Genomic DNA, 20,873 nt, shown 5'->3' with positions numbered 1-20,873 from the left:
CGAGACCAACCTGGCCAACACGATGAAGCCCCGTCTCTACTAAACATACAAAAAAAATTAGCCAGGTGTGGTGGTCAGCACCTGTAATCCCAGCTACTCGGGAGGCTGAGGCAGAAGAATCACTTGAACCTAGGAGGCAGAGGTTGCAGTGAGGCAAGATCGCGCCACAGCACTACAGCCTGGGCAACAGAGTGGGACTACATCTCAAAAAAAAAAAAAAAAGTAAGTTTGCAGCAACCTTGCTAGAAAGGCACTTTTTTTGAGATGGAGTCTTGCCCTGTTGCCCAGGCTTGGAGTGCAGTGGCGCGATCTCAGCTCACTGCAACCTCCGCCTCCCGGGTTCAAATGATTCTCCTGCCTCAGCCTCCCGAGTAGCTGGGACTACAGGCGTACGCCACCACACCCAGCTAATTTTTGTATTTTTAGTAGAGGCGGGATTTCATCATGTTGGCCAAGATGGTCTAGATATCTTGACCTCGTGATCCACCCGCCTCAGCCTCCCAAAGTGCTAGGATTACAGGGGTGAGCCACCACGCCTGGCCGAATGGCACCATTTTTCCAACATGTGCCAGCTTTGTGTCTCTGTGTCACACTTTGGTAATTCTTGCAAAACTTCAATTTTTCCATCATTATACCTGTTATGGTCATCTGTGACCAATGATCTTTGATATTACTATTGTAATTGTTTTGGAATGCCATGAAGCACCTCCATAAGACAGCAAATGTAATTCTTAAAAATGCTGCGTGTTCTGACTGCTCCACCTACTGGCAGTTCCCCTCTCTCTCTCCCTCCTTGGGCCTCCTGGAGACACAATACTGAAATTAGGCCAATTACCCTATGGGCCTCTTAAGTGTTCAAGTGAAAGGAAGATAATTTAGTTGATAAAGGTGACTACACTAAACAACAGATTTTCAAAGTCAACTAAACAGCTCTGTATTAACAGCCCTGTATTCAAAGAAGATACCACCTAGGACTCTCATAGCTGGAAAGGAGAAGCTGATGCCTGGCTTCAAAGCTTCAAAGAACAGGCTCTTTTGTTAGGGGCTAATGCAGCTGGGTGACTTTAAGTTGAGGCCAGTGCTCATTGACCATTCTGAATTCTAGGGCCCAAATCTACTCTGCCTGTACTCTAGAAAAAAGCCTAGTTGAGAGCACATCTGTTTATAGCACTGTTTACTAAACATTTTAAGCCCACTGTTGAGACCTACTGCTTAGAAAAAAGACTCATTTCCAAATATTGCTGCTCATCCAAGAACTCTGATAGAGAGGGACAAGGAGATGTTGTTTACATGCCTGCTAACACAATATTCATTCTGTAGCCCATGGATCAAGGCGTGATTCTGACTTACAAGACAATTGTTAGCATTATTAAAGAAATATAGGCTGCGCGTGGTGGCTCACTCCTGTAATCCCAGCACTTTGGGAGGCCAAGGTGAGTGGATCGTTTGAGCCCAGGAGCTCAAGCCCAGCCTGGACAACACATTGAAACCCCAACTCTACAAAAAGTAGAAATATGAGCCAGGTGTAATGGTGCACACCTGAAGCCCCAACCACTTGGAAGGCTGAGGCGGGAGAATCACCTGAGCCCAGGAAGTCAAGGCTGCAGTGAGCCATGATCACACCACTGCACTGCAGCCTGGGCAACAGAGACCCTATCTCAAAAAAAGTATATATATATATATTTTGTAAGGCTGTAACTGACATAGACAGTGATTCCTCTTAAAGATCTGGGCAAAGTCAACTGAAAACCTCCTGGAAAGAATTCAACATTCTAGATGCCATTAAGAACATCCATGATTCATGGGAAGATGTCAAAATACCAACACTGACAAGAGTTTGAAAGGAGCTGATTCCAGTCCTCACGGATAACTCCGAGGGGCTCAAGACTTCCATGTAGGAAGTAACTGCAGATGTAGTGGAAATAGCGAGAGAACTAGAATTAGAAGTGGAGCCTAAAGATGTATTGGTCCAATTTCATGATACCATCAATAGATGAGCAGTTTCTTTTTAAAGAAAATGGTTTCTTGAGATGGAATCTACTGCTGGTGATGACACTGTGAACATTGTTGAAATGAAACAAACAAAATTTAGAATATTATATAAACTTAGTTGATAAAGCAGCAGTAGGGTTAAAGAATTGTCTCCAATTTTGAAAGAAGTTCTACTGTGGATAAAATGCTATTAAAGAGCATTGCATGCTACAGAGAAATCTTTCATGAAAGAGTCAACTGATAGAGCAAATTTCATTTGGCACTTTTTAAGAAGTGCCACAGTCACTCCAACCTTCAGCAAACACCACACTGATCAGTCAACAGCCATCAACATCAAGATAAGATCCTCTACTGGCAAAAAATGTAAACTTGCCGAAGGCTCAGACGACTATTAACATTTTTTAGCAATAATGTACTTTTTAATTGTCATGTACACTGTTGTTTCAGACATTAACGCTATTATACACTTAACAGACTACTGCATAATGTAAACATAACTTTTATATGCTCTGGGAAACCAAAAATTTGTGACTCACCTTATTGCAATATTTGCTTTATTACAGTGATCTGGAACCAAAGCAGCAATATTTCTGACGTATGCCTGTATTTGATTTTATTTTTTCATTTACATATAGTACATGGGCTGTGAAGTCAGAAGAACCAAGAAGGTTCAACCCCTCACTCCCCCATTTTCCAACTACCTGACTTTGGGCAAGTTACTTTATCTAAGCCTTGATTTCCTCATCTATAAAATGAAAGTAATAATTTATCCTCAGAGTGAGAGGATTAAACGAGATAATGCATATAAAGCACTTATAGACAGCTCAGTCTCTTGAGCACTTATTTTTTAAATTTCTCAGACATTTATAATCAAAGTTGTTTTTCCTTTAACAAACAAAAATTCTTAAAGATTAAAAGAATTCTGCATAGCAAGAATTTAACAAAGCTTTATTCCAATCAACCTGAGCAGTATACAAATTATGACATTTTGGCATTTTAAGGAATATTAACAAAACTCCCAAGAAATTAGGTCGAGAATTAGACATGGTGGACAAGTGACCAAAAAGGCCTACGTGTTTACTGAACACTTAAGAACACACATTATGTCTTTAGGATCTAGCCTATTCTATAATGTGTAATATAGTCTTAATTAAATAAATCACCAAAATGAACCGATCACTTTACACACTGCCAGGAACAATCAGATTCAAGTGGAGAAAGAAGACTTAAGGTCTACAATCCGAAGACTCCAGTATCTATGAACCCAAACTGTTATTTTTAAAGACTTGTATATCTTAGATATTATAGATTTTACTTAGCTTTGTTTAGAGTCCACTAATTACATATCTAGATGTAAATTCCAAATGTGTACAACCTTCTCAGCAACTTTCCATATAGAAATCTGTATGGTTTTAGTCTACTGGTTAAAAGAAAATGCTAATTTCTCAGGCAACTCATCAGATCTTTAAGGCAGGGCCTATAGACCTTGCTTAATAATTCATGGATTCCTAGAATACATTTTCCTACTTTCAAGTCCAAAATGATAAAGATGCGCTGTTAAAAACATTGCAAATACAAAATAAAATACTTCTGGAATGATATATAAGAAACCTGTGATGGCATCTCTGGTGAGAGGACAAAGAAACTGGGAGAAAGAAGAGAGAAGCATACATTTGCTGTATTCCTCTTGATTTACCATTCTATATATGTATTAATTTTTTCTGTCACCCAAGCTGGTGTGTAGTGGCACGATCATGGCTTACTGCAACCTCGAACTCCTGGGCTCAAGCAATCCTCCTGCCTTGGCCTCTTGAGTAGCTGGGACTACAGGCATGCATCATCTAATAAAGCCCAGCCTTTATTAGATTTTTTTAACCTAGTTACTAAAACATAAAAATCTTTACCTATATTTGGTTTGTAAAACAGACGTACAAACTAGATTTGATTAATACAGTGGGAAAAGTTAGATGTAAATGTAGTCTGTGTATGACTCAGAAGTACAGTGCTGTAAAATGTTTTTCTTTTGTAAATGCAGTTTATTGGCTCTAGAAAACTTTTTTTTTTTTTTTTTTTTTTTGAGACAGAGTCTCGCTCTGTCACCCAGGCTGGAGTACAGTGGCGCGATCTTGGCTCACTGCAACATTTGCCTCCTGGGTTCAAGTATTTCTCGTGCCTTAGCCTTCTGAGCAGCTGAGATTACAGGCAAGCGCCACCAAGCCCAGCTAATTTTTGTACTTTTAGTAGAGACGGCGTTTCAACATGTTGGCCAGGCTGGTCTCGAACACCTGACCTCAAGCGATCCACCCACCTTGGCCTCCCAAAGTGCTGGGATTACAGATGTGAGTCACCACGCCCAGTCTAGAAACTCATTTTTTTTTTTTGAGATGGAGTCTTGCTCTGTCACCCAGGCTGGAAGGCAGTGACACGATCTCAGCTCACTGCAACCTCTAACTCCTGGGTTCAAGCGATTCTCCTGTCTCAGCCTCCTGAGTGGCTGGGATTACAGGCACGTGCCACCATGCCCAGCTAATTTTTGTAATTTTGTATGGTATCTTGTAGGCTACCATAAACATTCACCTAGAGAAGTCTCTAAAAATACTAATTGGAAAATTCCAACTCACGACCATTTGAAAGCAGTAAAAGACAAATTTATGGTCTTAGACCTGCAATATGGGATTTTTTAAAATTTAACTCCAAGAAACAAGTAAATATTTGTACTACATCCCCATCTCAATATCAAGCAGCATAAAATCAACTTAGAAAAGGGAAAGTAATTTACTACTCAGACTCTAGTATCATCTGTAAAATTTTTACATGGCATTAGAGGTTTTCACAGTACCATAAGTAGGTGTAATACCAAATGCCAAGTGCTATGGGAAATGTTTATTTCAATAAAATGGACCTCCATGTACCTAAAATGAAGGAATAATGTCTTCTATCTCCTTCACATTCTCCACAGTGCTGGGAACTCAACAGATACCTGTTGACTTGTGGCTGTGTCTCACCTTAGCTCTGCCCCCTCCCCATAAAAATCAGAGATGTAGACTCAATCAAACAGGAGTTTTAAAAATAAAACTACACCAATCTCTAAATCCTTTAAACTGACACTTTCATGTTCTACCTAGACTACTCAAATTAATTACAGAAAGTACCTACCTGGTTCCTTCCCACCGAACCCCATATATATAAAAAGACTAGGAGCTCGAGAGAGTTAAAACATGAAAGCAACCAAAATGCCCATCAAAGGATGAATGAATAAACAAAAGGGATATATACACACAATGGTCTATTATTCAACCTTAAAAAGGAAGGAAATCCTGTCACATACTACAACAGGGATGAACCCTGAAGACATTATGAAATAAGCCAGTCACAAAAAGACTGTATGATTCCACTTGGAGGAGGAATCTAAAGCAGTCAAATTTACAGAAACAGAAAGTAGAATGGTAGCTGCCAAGATCTGAGGGGAGGGGAAGAAGGGAGTTATTTAATGGGTATAGAGTTTCAGTTTTGCAAGACGAAAAAGTTCTGAGGATCTGTTTCACAATATGAATAGAGTTAACACTACTGAACAGTGTATTTGAAAATGGTTAAGATGGTAAATTTAATGTTATATGTTTTCTGTAATATGCATAAAAACATTAGGTAGCTAAAAATTTTCATTAAAAATTGGTTCTGTTGCTAGAAAAAAAAATAATGCTCACTTTATGTCAAGGAGAAGAAAGACAGAACAAGCAATGCCTTTGCTACTACCAATTCCTTTAACAAACATTTTTGCATGTTGCATGCCTTGATAAGAAATTTGGTCAGAACTATTTATTGCCTACAATAGCCTGTTTCTCTTGAATTAGAGCCTTCCCACTCTATTAGCCAAAAGGAAAGATTCCTCTTATGTTCCCTTAGAAAGTCATCCACCCTTAAGAATCTTACCTTGTGGTAAGCAGGAAAAAAGAGACACGCAGGGTAACACCAAAAAGGTACTATTTCTACTTTCATACAGAGCAGACCTACAATGAGCCTGCAATGGCAGGTTTGAAAAGTAACACTGCTCCAGATCTAACCATGTTCTTCTGGATCTTTAGAAAATTTTTAAAATTTTGCCCCCAATCCCTTTTACCTACTCTGATTTCTCTCTTAATACAAGCTACTGAAAAACTTAAATTTCCTTCTGATTAAAGTATAAAATAAGCAACTGGTTCAAAATCCAATATATCCTTCTAATGTTTTTACCCATGACAGATAGTTTTTAATAAAGGAAAAAAAAAAAAAGATGGGAACACACTAAATCTGTCAAGTCTGGTATTTTACAGATGATTAATCCCTCCCATATTATCTCAGGAAAAAGTAATAAGAGGACCGGTAAGAAAAAATACCCTCCTAAATAGTCTAAACACCATTATTACCATACAAATATCCTTGATTCTTCCAAATTTAGAATCCAGCACAGAAGTTTCAGTAAGTGTGTAAACACAGGCATAACTCAAGATTAGAGCAGTTCTTAAACCAGATCACCGGTCCACAGACCCTGTGAACTGGAAAAAGAGAGATCATTCGAAGATTCTAGAAGAGAAAACTCCATCTGGTATTTGAACATACAGAGAGGATTTAACCAATAGAAACTAAAAGCTACAAGAGCGTAACTCCCGGCAATGTGGTATATAGAAGTATTCAACGACTTGCCAAGGATTCCACATATGCCAAGAGCAAAGATCTAGATGATATTGTAATCAACTACTGCCAAAATTAACTAAAAACATTCATATTCATTTTTAAAAATTAGCGGAGTTTTTTTTTAAAATTACATTCAGTGTTTAAACCTGGACAGAAAACTGCTAAAGTCTACAAACTTTGGCATTCAAGAGTAGAAAACAAACACAAAAATACTGAAAATATTAAGCAATAGTTGATACTACATCCTTAGAATGGGAAATTTAACTATTTAAAATATAATTATGTTGTTCACTTCAGGATTTTCAGAAAAACATTGTTCCCTCTCTCTCTTCCCTTCAGTAGTTAAGACGGGAAAGTTAGCAAGCCAATTTATGCCTTCTTTCCTAGAACAGACAACACATCACCAAACTGCTACAAGTTGGGCTCAAAATAAAACACAATGTCAAGGTCACCAACTCACTTCTAATGACGAGGCAGGCAACCTAGGAGTGGCACTAAATTAGGCTGTGAGAATTTCAGTGTTCCTGATAGTTGGACCTGAGCAGACATTGTGGGGAAAACCGTAAAAAATTATTTTATTCTGGCAAATATGTTACTGGTATTTAATCTCTGTAAGGGAGAGGTAAGTTTAAAAATAGATACTTTAACGTCCTGAAGGTATTCTTCCTTCACCAAGATCACCAGCTGAAGGAGCTTAAGGCAGATCTAATTTGGTATCTAAAAGAACAGGGAGGGAGGAGACTGAAACAATTTCAAGTCACAGAAACTACTTTCATAGGCAATTTTTTAAGACATTCATCCACAAAAGCAGTACACTATTCTGATCACTTATCTTGTGGTTCATGAGACTTGTAAAGCATTATTACTAAAATGAAATCTATGAACAGACTAAACCAACAACTGTCAAATTTTCTGAATGACAGGATCCCCTTAACTCTTAAAATCTTAGACCATCAAAGACCTTTAAAACTTTAAAATATTTCTTCATTGTAAAATAGTAATAAACCTCACACATTAACAAAAATGTTATGAAAAATGACTACACCCCCCTCCCCACCAACAAAATTAATGACATTGCTTTACACTGCTGCAAATCTCTTTAATTTAATCTGGCCTAACAGAATGAAGATTCTCTTAATTGCTTCTGTATTCAATGTACTGCACCACAATATATTCTGTCGGTTAAATGTATGAAGAAAATCCAGCCTCACTCAGATATGTAGTTAGAAAGGGAGGAATATTTTAATAGGTTTTTCAGGTAGTTATGGATATACCTTCGATACTACACCAAAATTCCGCAGTGGTGGATTCTTGAAGGTTTGTGGAATCTCAAAACATATCGGTAGTCTGTCACATTAAAATTCAATGCTCTAGCACGCACTTTTACTGATGTATGACTGTTTAACATCACATGCATCGGTCACCCGTAAAAGACTGATTTACTGAGTTATACAGATCTTCCAAATGTTAACACATTACATAGTATCAAAAAATCACATTCGTTAATATGACTACTGATTTTATTTGAAAAAATATTTTAAGTATTGGGAGGCTGTCAAGCTCACAATGGCAGAGACGTGTTTTCCAAAATTCTAAGTTTTGCTTGAAAGCTCAAATTTCATCATGGGCAACAAACACTGTACACTGAAGTAACAGTTTCACTGTTCTTTTGAGAAAATGTCCACCAAATATCCAAGTCTGAATAACTATAGTTCATCAGTTACTTCAAATAAAAGTGATGTTCCATGAAAACTGCAGTTGAAACTCAAAACAGCTGCACCAATGCTGTTCCTCCAGACAACCACTTTACCCCCTTGCAGAAGTTCTCCAGGTATACCTTCCATTCTGTCATGCAGAACGTTTAATAGACATGTGTTCAAGTAGAAATTTAATCAAATTAAGTTTTCACTGCTTCAAGGACATTCTTAAAACTGATGGTTTTTTAAACTGCTAGTACATGGTAATGAAGATTACCTCTACAGGTACCCTTTTGTGCTACTGTCTTGATCTCATGCTAAGATGGCTTCTGCAGCACTGCTGCAAAGTCAGTGTATTGAAAAAGGCAAGTATCACCTGAGTACTACTGTGAAAATAAGTTTTTACTTCACAGACATTTGGAATGAGTTCAGGGGTTGCCAGACGACATTTAGAGAACCACTGGACTAAATGATATCAATTTTGATGGCAGCTACGGACTCCGACCAGACAAATGCACATATGTACAATCACACACAATTTCACACACATCATCAGAGGGTTCACAAAGCCCTTATAACCCATCTATATATAGCACACCTCAGCTAACGAATGCCATCAGCAGACCAGCCTGGGCAACATGGTGAGATCTGTCTCTACAAAAAAAAATTTTTTAAAACTAGCCGGGCGTGGTGGCCTGTGCCTGTAGTCCCAGCTACTCAGGAGGCTGGGGCAGGAGGATCGCTTGAGCCTGGGAGGTTGAGGCTGCAGTGAGCCATGATCACGCCATTGCACTCCAGCCAGGATGACAGAGCAAGACCCCGTCTCAAAAACAAAAAACAAAAAAAAGAAAAAGGAAAAAAAAAAGAATGGCATTAGCAGAAAATTTAACAAATCTCCAAATTATATTTAATTATTTCAAAATAAAAATTATCTACTAGGCATTACAAATAAACCTTGTTATAAACAGGAGTTGCAGTTCAACATTAAACGCCTTCACCTGAACTAAAAGGAGATTAAGTTTTGAAATAAAATTATATTAGGAAAAGTGAAAGGTCTAAGGTAAGAATCCCAGCTTCACCACCTGCTCAAGATTATACAGTTAATTAACTTTCCCACCAGTATCTACTTATATCACAGGGTATTTGTGAAGAACAGTAAATAAATAGATGTAAAGGACCTAAAACAATGCCTGGTACACAGTTAAGCACTCAAAAAATGTAGGTACTCAAGATGGCCATGCCATGCCTTCCTTACAATGACTATATAGCAGTTTATTTATAGAAAATCTAATTTGCACCCAGGCTTTTTCTTTTCTTTTTTGAGATGGAGTCTTGCTGTGTTGCCCAGGCTGGAGTGCAGTGGCACGATCTCGGCTCACTGCAACCTCCACCTCCCAGGTTCAAGCAATTCTTCTGCCTCAGCCTGAGTAGCTGGGACTACAGGCACGTGCCACCACACCCGGCTAATTTTTGTATTTTTAGTAGAGACAGTGTTTCACCATATTGGCCAGGCTGGTCTCAAACTCCTGACCTCGTGATCTGCCTGCCTCCGTCTCCCAAAGTGCTGGGATTACAGGCGTGAGCCACCGCGCCCCGCCAGCTTTTACTTTTCTTTCTGTCTGCTGAGGAAGCACCTTATGGATACTTGATTACTTAATTATAAATTCCATCATCACCTTAAAGGGCAACGAGATTACAGTTGAGGATATTAACTAAAATTTTTTAGCTATTTCCAATCCTTCAGTTTTCCTATTTAACAGCATTAAGAAACGTACCTTTCTTCCTACAATCAACTTTAAGATAAACTAGGCAAACACTTATATGCAAATACGTAACACATTGTAACCTCTTCACTGATTTAATACATTTTTGCTTCAACCTCTCATCATTCTGCTTATTCCACAATTTTCAAGAACTTGATTTTAATATTTTGTTCACTATTACAGAGTACTAAGAAACACCTAAGGCTAATTTTTGTTTTATTTTAATAACATGACAAAATGTCAGCAATATGTTTTCAATGGCCATTATCTCTCATAATTTTTTGTCAAATGAATGTGAAAAAACTTAGTATTTTAAAACAAAGCAAGAAAACTATTTGATGCTAAACAGATACTATCATTCATGGTATTTAATGGGTAAACTTACACTACTACTTTAAGTGACTGTACTGAGTGAGGCCTACTAGACTTCAGTAGTAATGCTAGTGTTAAGAAAAAGAAGTGTCACATGTCATACAAGGTAAGGATATTAAATAAGACCTTTACCACAGGTCATTAGGTTTCGGAATGCAGCTAATGTGCCACTATTTTTAAATCCACAAAACAACAGGGTTCTACTTTTTCTACTAACTTACCTTACTGCCTAAATCTAACATGCATACTACTCTAAGAAACACAGAAGACGGCCTGGGCAACACAGCAAGACCTTGTCTCTAACAAAAAAAAAAAGAGATGCAGAAGAGAAATGATTTTAAATTGTTTATATTATAGCATTAAACATATGGAATGGACTAAAACCATTAAATTGTGTGAGATATCATAATATGGACTGTTTTTCAAATTTTTACTTATGTCCTTATTTGGGGCATATTTTAGCCTCTACCATTTAAAAAATATTTTTTCAAGACCCAGTCCACAAGGCTAAATCCTACCAAAAGTAAACAGAAAGCAAAGAGTTGAAAACACACAATGCACTTGGATCCAAGTTTCATAAAATAAGACTTTATAAGATAATATCCTAAAATAATTTCCTGTGAAAGTTTAAGACTATCAAATATGCAGATGAGGTTCATTATTAAATATTTAATAACATCTGATATTTTAAGATTACTAAACAATGAAAAATTTACATTAAAATAATTAAAATAACTATCTTGAATGGTTAAGTTGTTCCTTTTTTTTTTTTGAAACAGAGTCTTACTCTATTGTCCAGGCTGGAGACCAGTGGCACAATCACAGCCTAAGTGTAGCAGACCTCTCAGGCTCAAGTCTCAGCCTCCTGAGTAGCTGGGACTACAGTTGCACACTGCCATGCCCTGCTAATATTTTTAATTTTTGTAGAGAAAAGGTCTCACTATGTTGTCCAGGCTGGTCTCAGACTCCTGGATTCAAGAGATCCTCTCGCCTGGCCTCCCAAAGTGCTGGGATTACAGGCGTGAGCCACTGCACCTGGCCTGTTCTATTATTTTGACCAAATATTACACACTTCAGATTATCCACATGTATTTGAATTTTTAATAATTTATTTCCACAAGTAAAATTTAAACACATTATCAAAATCATTAGAAAAAATTTCTTACTGTTCGACTTTAAGAAATGAACTTGGCTTTCTATTTTGTTAACTTCAGATTTTAAAAACAAGTATTACATTATTAAATAACAAAAGGATGGGAAAGGGTCCAGTGATGGAACCATACATGGGGCAACACTGGCCATTGACAACGCCGGGTGACAGGAGTTCATTATACTATTCCACATACTTTCTGTAATGTTCCAGATTGATTACGGTTTTTAAAAAACCAAATAGTCAAATTAACAAACAAGCAATTACTGTATTACCTTGAGGATGAAATAAACACTGCAGAGCACTACTGGTTCAGCAGAGAATGTGTGCGTGGTCATAACAACTTAAGCACTGACGTCCAATTTAATCATAGTGTGTGATGTAACATCGGGGCACAATGGGGACAGAAATGGGGGTGATAATGTGAATAGCTTAGTTATCATCTACTAGAGGAGCAAGTCAGCTGGAAATACTAAAATTGACAAGATATAGAAATACCATTTTATTCCCAAAAAGGAAATGAAGCACCAAGGAAGCCAGCGGAAGAGCTGAACAACTGCTCTTAGGAGATGGACTAGGGATTAAGGAGTGGGGAGGTAGGGGACTGCCATTTTTCATCCTAAACCCTTTAATACATTATTAGATTTCCAAAAACTTCTTATTGTAAAATGTAACAGATAAAGAAAACCAAAAATTGAAACAAAAATGTCCAGGTTACTCTTTACAAACATCTGTACAACCACCATCCCAGTCAAGATAGCCCACAAGGGCCTCCCCAGCCCTTCCCGATCACAACTCCTTTCCAACAGCGTAAGGGTAGCCACTATAGTGACTTTTATAGTACTTTTTACAGTATTTTTTTTCCTTTTACTTCATAGCTTTTCTTCATAGTTTTACCAGCTGCATATGTGCCTCTAAACCTATAGCTTAATTTTGAATGTATTTTGTAATTTACTAGTGGAATCAAAGAGTATGTATAAAACACATACATGCTATTTCCTTCACTTTGAGAAATTTTTAGTAGGCTTTAAAGACAAATCCTCAATATACTCATACTCCAAAGACTCTTCCTTCAAAGTAACAATAATATGAAGGTTCAAGTAATAATATCTAAATCCTCATAAGGCTCTTTTCTGCTGGGTACTGTTCTGTTTTATGTGTATAAACTCATTTAATCATCAAAACAACACTGTAGGACAAGTTTTATTGTTATCCTCATTTTATAGAGGGGAGCTAGGCACAAAGAGATGACCACAGAAATGATAAATGACTGAGCAAGATTCAAACCATGTAGCCTAGCACCTGAGTCTGTGCTCTTACCTACTGTCTCATGACAGACAGTTTTCAATAAAAGAAAAATTAAAAATGTAAAATATATTACTAGCAATAATTTATTTTTTATTTAAGGCCTCTAGAGAGTACGGTATCTCAAACAATCTAGCTTACCAGTAGTATTAATTACCAGTAGTAATAATTTTGTGGCCGGTGGCTCACACCTGTAATCTCAGCACTTTGGGAGGCCGAGGCAGGTGGATCACTTGAGGTCAGGAGTTCAAAACAAGCCTGGCCAACATGGCAAAATCATCTCTAATAAAAATACAAAAATGAGCCGGACATGGCGGGGTGCACCTGTAGTCCCAGCTTCTCAAGAGGCTGAGGCAGGAGAATCACTTGAACCCGGGAGGCTGAGGATGCAGTGAGTCGAGATCGTGCCACTGCACTCCAGCCTAACAGAGTGAGACTCTGTCTCACACACACACACACACACACACAAAAAGAATTTGGGCTGTTTTTACATGCCTTTGGAAATTAACAAGATTAAAGTACAAGGAAGAGCAGAAATCACCTAATCCGCTCTTGTTATTCCATTGCTAAACACACAGGAACCCAGGAGAGTACTTATCCCCAGTGACCTACACTAGTTTGTGCTGGAGCTAGGGTAAAAACCCAAGGTCTCCTGATTTCTTTGCATTATACGGTTGCATAACATCAATCTGGTTATAAAAAGCCTACAGATGATTCTGCAGAAAGCGTTTTAAATTTTTATTTTAAAAAGCCTACCAAGTAAATATATCCATGACTGCTAGAAGTACATCTCAATCATCCTGCCTTTTACCATTTCTCTTCCCCTTTCAAAACCTAAGAACAATAACATCTACGTTCCTTCATTCAAAGAAATATTCAACTACTGTGTGCCAGGCACTGTTCTAGACAGAGCAGCTTCATGCCTGCATAAGGTACGAAGATAAATCAGTCCTACACTAAACTCTGTAGTATGTAACAGTAGAGATGTGGGGTACCATATGATATCTACGTAACAAAGTGCTATAAAGGAAGATTTTAAAAATAGGTTATTTCCAAAAGAGGAAATTAGCAAAAAGGTTAAAGGCATGACTTGAGAGATGAGCAGGATCCTGGTAAGAGAACTGTGGGATGATTGTCAGGCATTCCAAGGTGGAAGCAGCAAAAACAAAGACCCTAAAGTGAGAGAGCATAGAACGCCTTTTAAGAACAGTATCTGTTTAGCTGGGTCATTGGCCATAGCAGCAAATAAACTGAGAGGAGAGGCCATATTGGGCAAAGGTCGTACATTCTAGACTGAGATGTTTGAACTTAATTCCTAATCCAGTGGATACAGTGATCCACTGTAGATTTATGAGGAAAACGACAAAACTGGGACTGCATTTAAGATTAACTTTGAAGCAAAACATAGGACGAAGAAGCAGGGAATAATTTAGGAACTTACTGCAATCTGGATGAGGGAGAGTGCAAACCTGAATAGAGGTGAAAGCAGGTATGCAAAGAAGATTAAGGCATTACAGAGTAAAAATGGTATGCCCTGGCAGCTGACTGCATGTAGACGGGAGAAAGGCAGGCAATATGGAGACAATCGAAATGTATCATTAACAGAAAACAGGCAAGTAAAAGTTGAGCTACATGTAACCTGTTTAAGAGATCAGTCTAAAGGTAGGGGGGTGGGGAATGTGTTAATAACCTTATTTTACTTCAGAAAAGCAAATCTCCCCTTAGTCAAATAAACAAGACTATAATATGCAAACTCTAGTATGCAGAAATATCCAAATTAAAGCAGTGTCATTTGAAAACTGGATTATTTTTATACTTAATACATTTGTACAGCAATACCTATTAGAACTAGTCATATTTTTACTAAGATATGTTATTTTACTAAAATGTATATACCAAGTATCAGCATTTTACCATGCTAAGAATATGCTTACGTTAAAATATTTAACAACCTCTAAAGAAAATTATTTAACCAATCAGTAGAAAAATGCAGCTACTAAGTATCAGCAAAGGGGAACTATAACTGATTTATCTCCTAACTTCACGTCAATAGGTTCTTGAAAACTTTGACTTTGTTTTCTGCTCAGCATCTTTTGTTATGGTATGGATAAAAAATGGTTTTGTTATAAGTTGCTTTCTTTGCTTAAAGTCACAGAACCTATTAACATTACACTATTGACAGAACCTATACATTAAGGGAAGACTTAATGTATATCACAAGTTATTTGGTTCAGGTAGGTAAATGATGTTCAGTTTGAACTATCAATTTCTTCTGATTAAATAAAAGCCATGTGATCTTTCTGCGTAATGTTTAACAAGCAAACTATGAGCTCCTTGTGGGCAGAGTTTATGTTCCAGACACCAAGTACCCTCAGTGCTCAGCATTTAGGGGAACTTTCCTAAGGGAATAAATGGAATTCAACCAAAGAACATTTTCCAAGTATACAGCACTTTCATAACTTGGTGAGTATTACACAACTGCACAGAACTAATGATCCAATACTGGAGTGTCTACTATTCAACAGGTAATGTAGTTACAACATGAGTAATACACAACTCCTCCCTTGAAGTCAGGACTTACTTCTCTGAACAAGTCAAACACCACTGACTTCATCAGAAAACCCTGATTTACACTATGTGCATGACCATCAGTCAGTCTCTTCTGTTTCTGGTTTCTCATCTAAGAAACAGATGAGGATCCAATAGAAAAGGAACGTGAGAGAGCTCTGCAAAATATGACAAGTATAATCTACGCCAGTTGGCTTCCCATAGGATTCACCACACTCTAAAACAGACAATTAAGAATGACACTGACACAAGCAAATAAGAGAGTTCGGCTACCACCCACCACCTGAAAAAAAATCTCCAGAACAAACAGTACCCTACAGACAGGTCAGAAATATGAGGACAACACAATCTAGGGAAAAAAGGTTTATGAATTTTCACCAAATTTTTAAAACTCACAAGTACATGTTTAAATTTATCTGAGTTTTGTTTGGAAAATTCCTACTGTAATTCAAGACACACAATACCATTAAAACTCAAACTTTAACATTTCTCAGGAATGAAACAATGCAACAACTTTGTGGAAAATGCCTCCGCTGCCTAAGACCATCTCAAATGAATGCAAAACCTTGAAGTTTCAAAACTTAAACTTCTGAAACACGTTAGAAAACAAATTTGGGGAGAAAATTAGACGTAAGTACTTCAACTGATCAAACACAGTTTCTGCCTGCACAAGAATATACGATTCCTAAAAGACAAGCGATATATGCATAGCATTGTTACTGTCTTATCCACCTAAATACCAGAAAGACAACAAAATGAATAATCTGAGCTATCATCTCTTCACAGAATATGCCAAGCAGCATCACACTCCCAAAGTGGACAAATTCAAAAGTAGTTAAAAAATCTTCCCATAAAAATCAAAGATGCCGTTAAGAATGTTTCTGAGCCAAATGTTGATGGCACCTATTTCAATTTACTTATCTAAAAACAATGTACAAACATAAAAATGCATCACCATTTATTTGTATGTGGAATTTACATAACAAAGAAACCCTTACATGGAGCTCAGAGCTTTCATGTGAGGATCTTGTATGTCTCATCATCTACCGCTCCTTCCATGTAAATTCAGAGGAAAAAATAATAAAAACAAGGCGTAAATAACAAATGAAATTTAAGGCTGTTTTTCAGAAAGGTATCTTTTAAAACTGTTCTTACATTTCTTGGACAACAAAATCATCTTGAATTTATAGCAGTCTCGGCTTCAAGGAAATCCTCCAGTAGGAAACATTTCTGCAAAAATTATATATCCAAATTTTGCATTATTAAACGCTTTCTTACCTTCTGCTACATCATCATCTACTGCTCCTTTCACCTGAGAAAAACACCACTGAATATCATTCCCTCCTCCAGCTCCTGGAAAAAGAAAACATACCAATTAAAACCGAGTTCTGCTTACGTTGACTCTCGTAAACACAGAGATGGTATCCATGGTTGGCATGATACTAACAGCCTAGTTCTGCCCACACATACAACTACCACCAAGAGCACCAGTTTGGAAAGAGGTTAGTCCCCAATACTTGGTACTGCATTAGAAAGAAAAAAAAGATTCCAGGTACGAAATATTTAAAGGCACATGTTCTGTGGTCATTAAACATCTGTTCACAAACTTCCTCTCAAATACAGTAAAAGCCTTACATTCAGGCAAGACCTACCAGAAAAAAAGTAAATACCAAGAGTTAAAGAGTTTTCTTAAGTGTACAAAAAGCCTGCAGAAGAGTTAATAAGGTTAAACTACCATGAAACATAGAACGAAGAGAAAACTTCGGGAACATTACTGCCTGGGTAAGGAGTAATGATTCATATGAACCTTATCACCAAAGTGCACACACAGCAAACACTACACCCATTTCTTTGCATTCATTACCAGCAAATCACTGGCTCCAGACAGAGAGGAAAAGAAACCGAAATGAATGCTGCTAAAGAGACTGTCAAAGGAAGCTTGTTCTGCCTCCCTTCACCTCATCCCTTGACTCCAAAGGACCTGGCAAAGAATTCATTTTGCTAATGTCATCTCGTGCAAAACAATTTTAATCTCATTTCATTTTTCAACAAGGCCAACAAGCAACTTGTTTATAGCAAACCGTAAGTCAATCCGACATGTTAACTTTTTCAAAAGGTTTAATTATCTAAATAATGAATACAGCACGGAAAACTGGTCTCATCTTGGAATGTTTCTATTTCACGTGCAAGTACTGAGATCGAAATGGTTGAAAATGTCCTGGGGCTCTAGGGAGAAAGAAACTGAATCTAAATCTGCAACTGATTCTACTACATGAAGGAAAAGATTTAGCAATACCAACATGTACAAAAAGAATTCTCAAAGCAATTACATTACTTCTCTCTCCCCCATCACCCCTATTCCTTGCTAAATTTATTTCCAAACTGGTTTTCTCTCTACATCCTTTCCCCTCCCCTTCAAAGCTTCTACCTAAATCTCTCTCCTCCTTGCTATTTATATCTCTGAACTCCGCAACTATTTTAACTAACTCTACCAAACCCTTTTGGGAAAAGGACATCTGCAAAAAAGCTAACATGCTAAACGGAAAGTTTAAATTATTTTCATGCAACTTGCTGTACATGAAAGGCCTTGCACTCTTCGGCGGTAAAAGGGAAGAAACGGAAACGAAATGGTTCGAAACAAAAAATTCAGGCTTCCAGTCTCAAAAATATTGGCATCTACAGTGGGGAAAAAATACACATATGCCCCCACTGTATTTTAACTTATAAGGCGCTCTTCCTTCTCGAGGCAAAATAAATGTGTATATACACCCAAGAAGGCTTGCAGCAGGGGGAAAAATAGAAATTAAATGAAGACCTGCAGGAAAAAAAAATAAAGGCGGGGGGCAAGGTGGGGAGGTGGGAAAAGATCCACCAGGCTCCCGAGCGGGAGGGACAAATCTGCACGCACCCCCACCCCGCCCCACCCACGCCTCACCCCAAGCTCGCCGGCACACCCCACCCCCACCCCCGCCACGGCGCCAGCCCCGTTCTCCAAGCCCAGTGACTCCCACCGTGACCACTTGCCTCCCGGGAGCCCTCCCCGCCCCCACCCCACCCCTCTGGACCCTACTCCCTCAAACCCGAGGGGCGCCCTGTGGCTCTGCGCGAGGCGCGGGCGGTCGCTAGGGGGTGATGGAGGGAGGAAGAAGGAAGCGGTGCCTTGTCAGGGGGCGAGGGGGATTTCTCCTTTACCTGCCATGTTGCGCTGCAAATGGTGACCCTGCTGGGTTCCTCGGGGTCTCCGCTTCCTGAACTCACCCCCCTCACCTGGGGATGGGGGGGTAGAGAGGGCGGATGGCGGCGGATGGCACCTGCGGGGGGAGGGGACGGGGGCCGGGGGAAAAGGAAGGAGGGGCGGGCAGACCAGCCGGCAGGATGCTAGATTTCACTCTGGGGCTTCCCCGCTCGTGCTCTTTCTCCGGCAGCGGCGGCGGCGACTACGACGGCGACGGCGGCGGCGGCAGCGGCAGGGGCAGGCGACTCCACTTTCAAAATGGCGCCGGCTGGCCTGGCCAGTGACGTCACCTAGGGGGCGGAGCCGCCGGGCTGGGGCGGAGAGCGGAGGGGGAGGGGCGGGGGAGCGGCCGGGCGGCTCTTGGCCACGCCCCCTTCCTGCTGCGCCTGTGCCCCGCCCTCCGTGTCCCGGCCTGCAGGGCCTGCGCCGCGCCAGCGTCTCGCCATGGCATACCCTCTGTCCGCACCGCCTGCGCCAGGCCGCGGCTGTGTGCACCTAGCAGTGTCCCAGCCTCGCGCACTAGCCCCGTGGCTCTGGGGCGGGCTTAGCAGTCCAGTTTACGTGCTCTCCTGCAAGGATTCATGGGGTCCTATGTCTTCTAGGAATACCTGGGCCGGGCACGGTGGCTCATGCCTGTAATCCCAGCACTTTGGGAGGCTGAGGCGGGCGGATCACAAGGTCAGGAGTTCGAGACCAGCCTGGCCAACATGGCGAAACCCCGTCTCTACTTAAAAATATACAAAAATTAGCCAGGCGTGGTGGTGTGAGCCTGTAATCCCAGCTACTTGGGAGGCTGAGGTGTGAGAATTGCTTGAACCCGGGAGGCAGAGGTTGCAGTGAGCCGAGATCGCACCACTGCACTCCAGCCTGGGTGACAGAGCAAGACTCCGTCTCAAAAACAAAAAACAAACAAAAAAAAAACCCCGTACTGCTTCTTAGGAAATTGTCACTTTGGATTAGCCCTGAGACCACAAAGAAAGGGACAGCAGTGCAGACTTACTGCTCAGCCGGGGTGAAAGTTCACGGGGTTCAGAGGGACACGATTGGGCTGGTTCTATCTGGGTGAATTAAATTACCTTCTCGTGGGCCCCAGGATCCAAGACGGGAGTCCTAGGCACTGCGGACACTAAGAGTGATTTCTAAGAGAAACCTGAGTTTGTGATGAGAGGGTATGGCCCAAGAAGTGGCCCGGCGTCTCTCCAGCTAAACGTGTTGGACTGCGTGCTTAAGAGCTGGGTTCAGGGCCGGGCGCGGTGGCTCACGCCTGTAGTCCCAGCACTTTGGGAAGCCGAGGTGGGAGGATCGCTTGAGGCCAGGAGTTCCGAGTTCAGCCTGGAGAACATAGGGAGACCCATCTCTACAAAAAAAAAAATTTTTTTTTAAATTAGCCAGGTATAATGGCGTGCCTGTAGTCCCAGCTACTAGAAGGCTGCAGTAGGAGGACTGCTTGAGCCCAGTAGGTCAAGGCTGCAGTGAGCTATGTGATCACATCACTGCACTCCAGCCTGGGAGACAGAATGCGATCCTGTCAAAACAAAAACAAAAGCACAAAAAGTGCTGGGCTCTGAAGCCAGGCTGCCTAATATGATTCCAAGGCTCAGGAGATGAAGATGGCAGTCCTACCTGATAGGATTGTTGGGGAGATGAAATGACTTAATTTGAGCACATGATAAATGTTAGCTGCCGTTATTATTAGATTTGTATTGAAAGCATCGTCAGTAAGGTTAAGAGGTAGAAGGAAAAAAATGAACAGGAAATGCCAGTCATCAGCTATGAGGGGATGTGCACTTCTGTTGAAAGATGCTCTAATGATGCAGTTGCTATATACAGCACACTTTACATATCTCATTCCATCTCCACGATACTCCTAGGAGATAGATATGCACATTTTACACGTGAAAAACACCTGTAAAAGCATCCAGAATTTGGCCTAAGGCTGAATGGAGTGATAAAGGCGTTTGGAAACCAAGAAGGGGGAGTTAAAGATATTTACACGTCCTCCCCACCATCTCCACTTTCTACCATATTTTTGATTTCCAGGACAGTTGAACTGTAATGCAACGTTCAAAATTCCTTCAAAGGAACAACTGCACCACTGCATGATCATTCCTCTGTTTCTG

General features: G+C 39.9%; 1 protein-coding gene across 2 annotated transcripts in view; it reads right to left on the bottom strand.

The window, feature by feature from the left end:
• PPP2R2A (protein phosphatase 2 regulatory subunit Balpha) overlaps nucleotides 1-19,042 on the bottom strand; it is an 80,180-nt gene extending 61,138 nt beyond the window's left edge. For both annotated transcript variants that reach the window (XM_003823562.6, XM_008977201.5), the window contains exons 1-2: nucleotides 18,711-19,042; nucleotides 16,797-16,871 (exon numbers count right to left, since the gene is read on the bottom strand). In XM_003823562.6, coding sequence (XP_003823610.1) covers nucleotides 16,797-16,871; nucleotides 18,711-18,717 — 82 coding nt within the window. In that variant the 5' untranslated portion in view covers nucleotides 18,718-19,042. The remainder of the gene's footprint in view (nucleotides 1-16,796; nucleotides 16,872-18,710) is intronic.
• Nucleotides 19,043-20,873: the final 1,831 nt, after the last annotated feature.

Source organism: Pan paniscus, chromosome 7, assembly GCF_029289425.2.
Source record: "Pan paniscus chromosome 7, NHGRI_mPanPan1-v2.0_pri, whole genome shotgun sequence".
NCBI classification, from domain to species: domain Eukaryota; kingdom Metazoa; phylum Chordata; class Mammalia; order Primates; family Hominidae; genus Pan; species Pan paniscus.
Note: the sequence above shows the minus strand (reverse complement) of the source record. Positions and strands in the feature narration are given on the sequence as shown.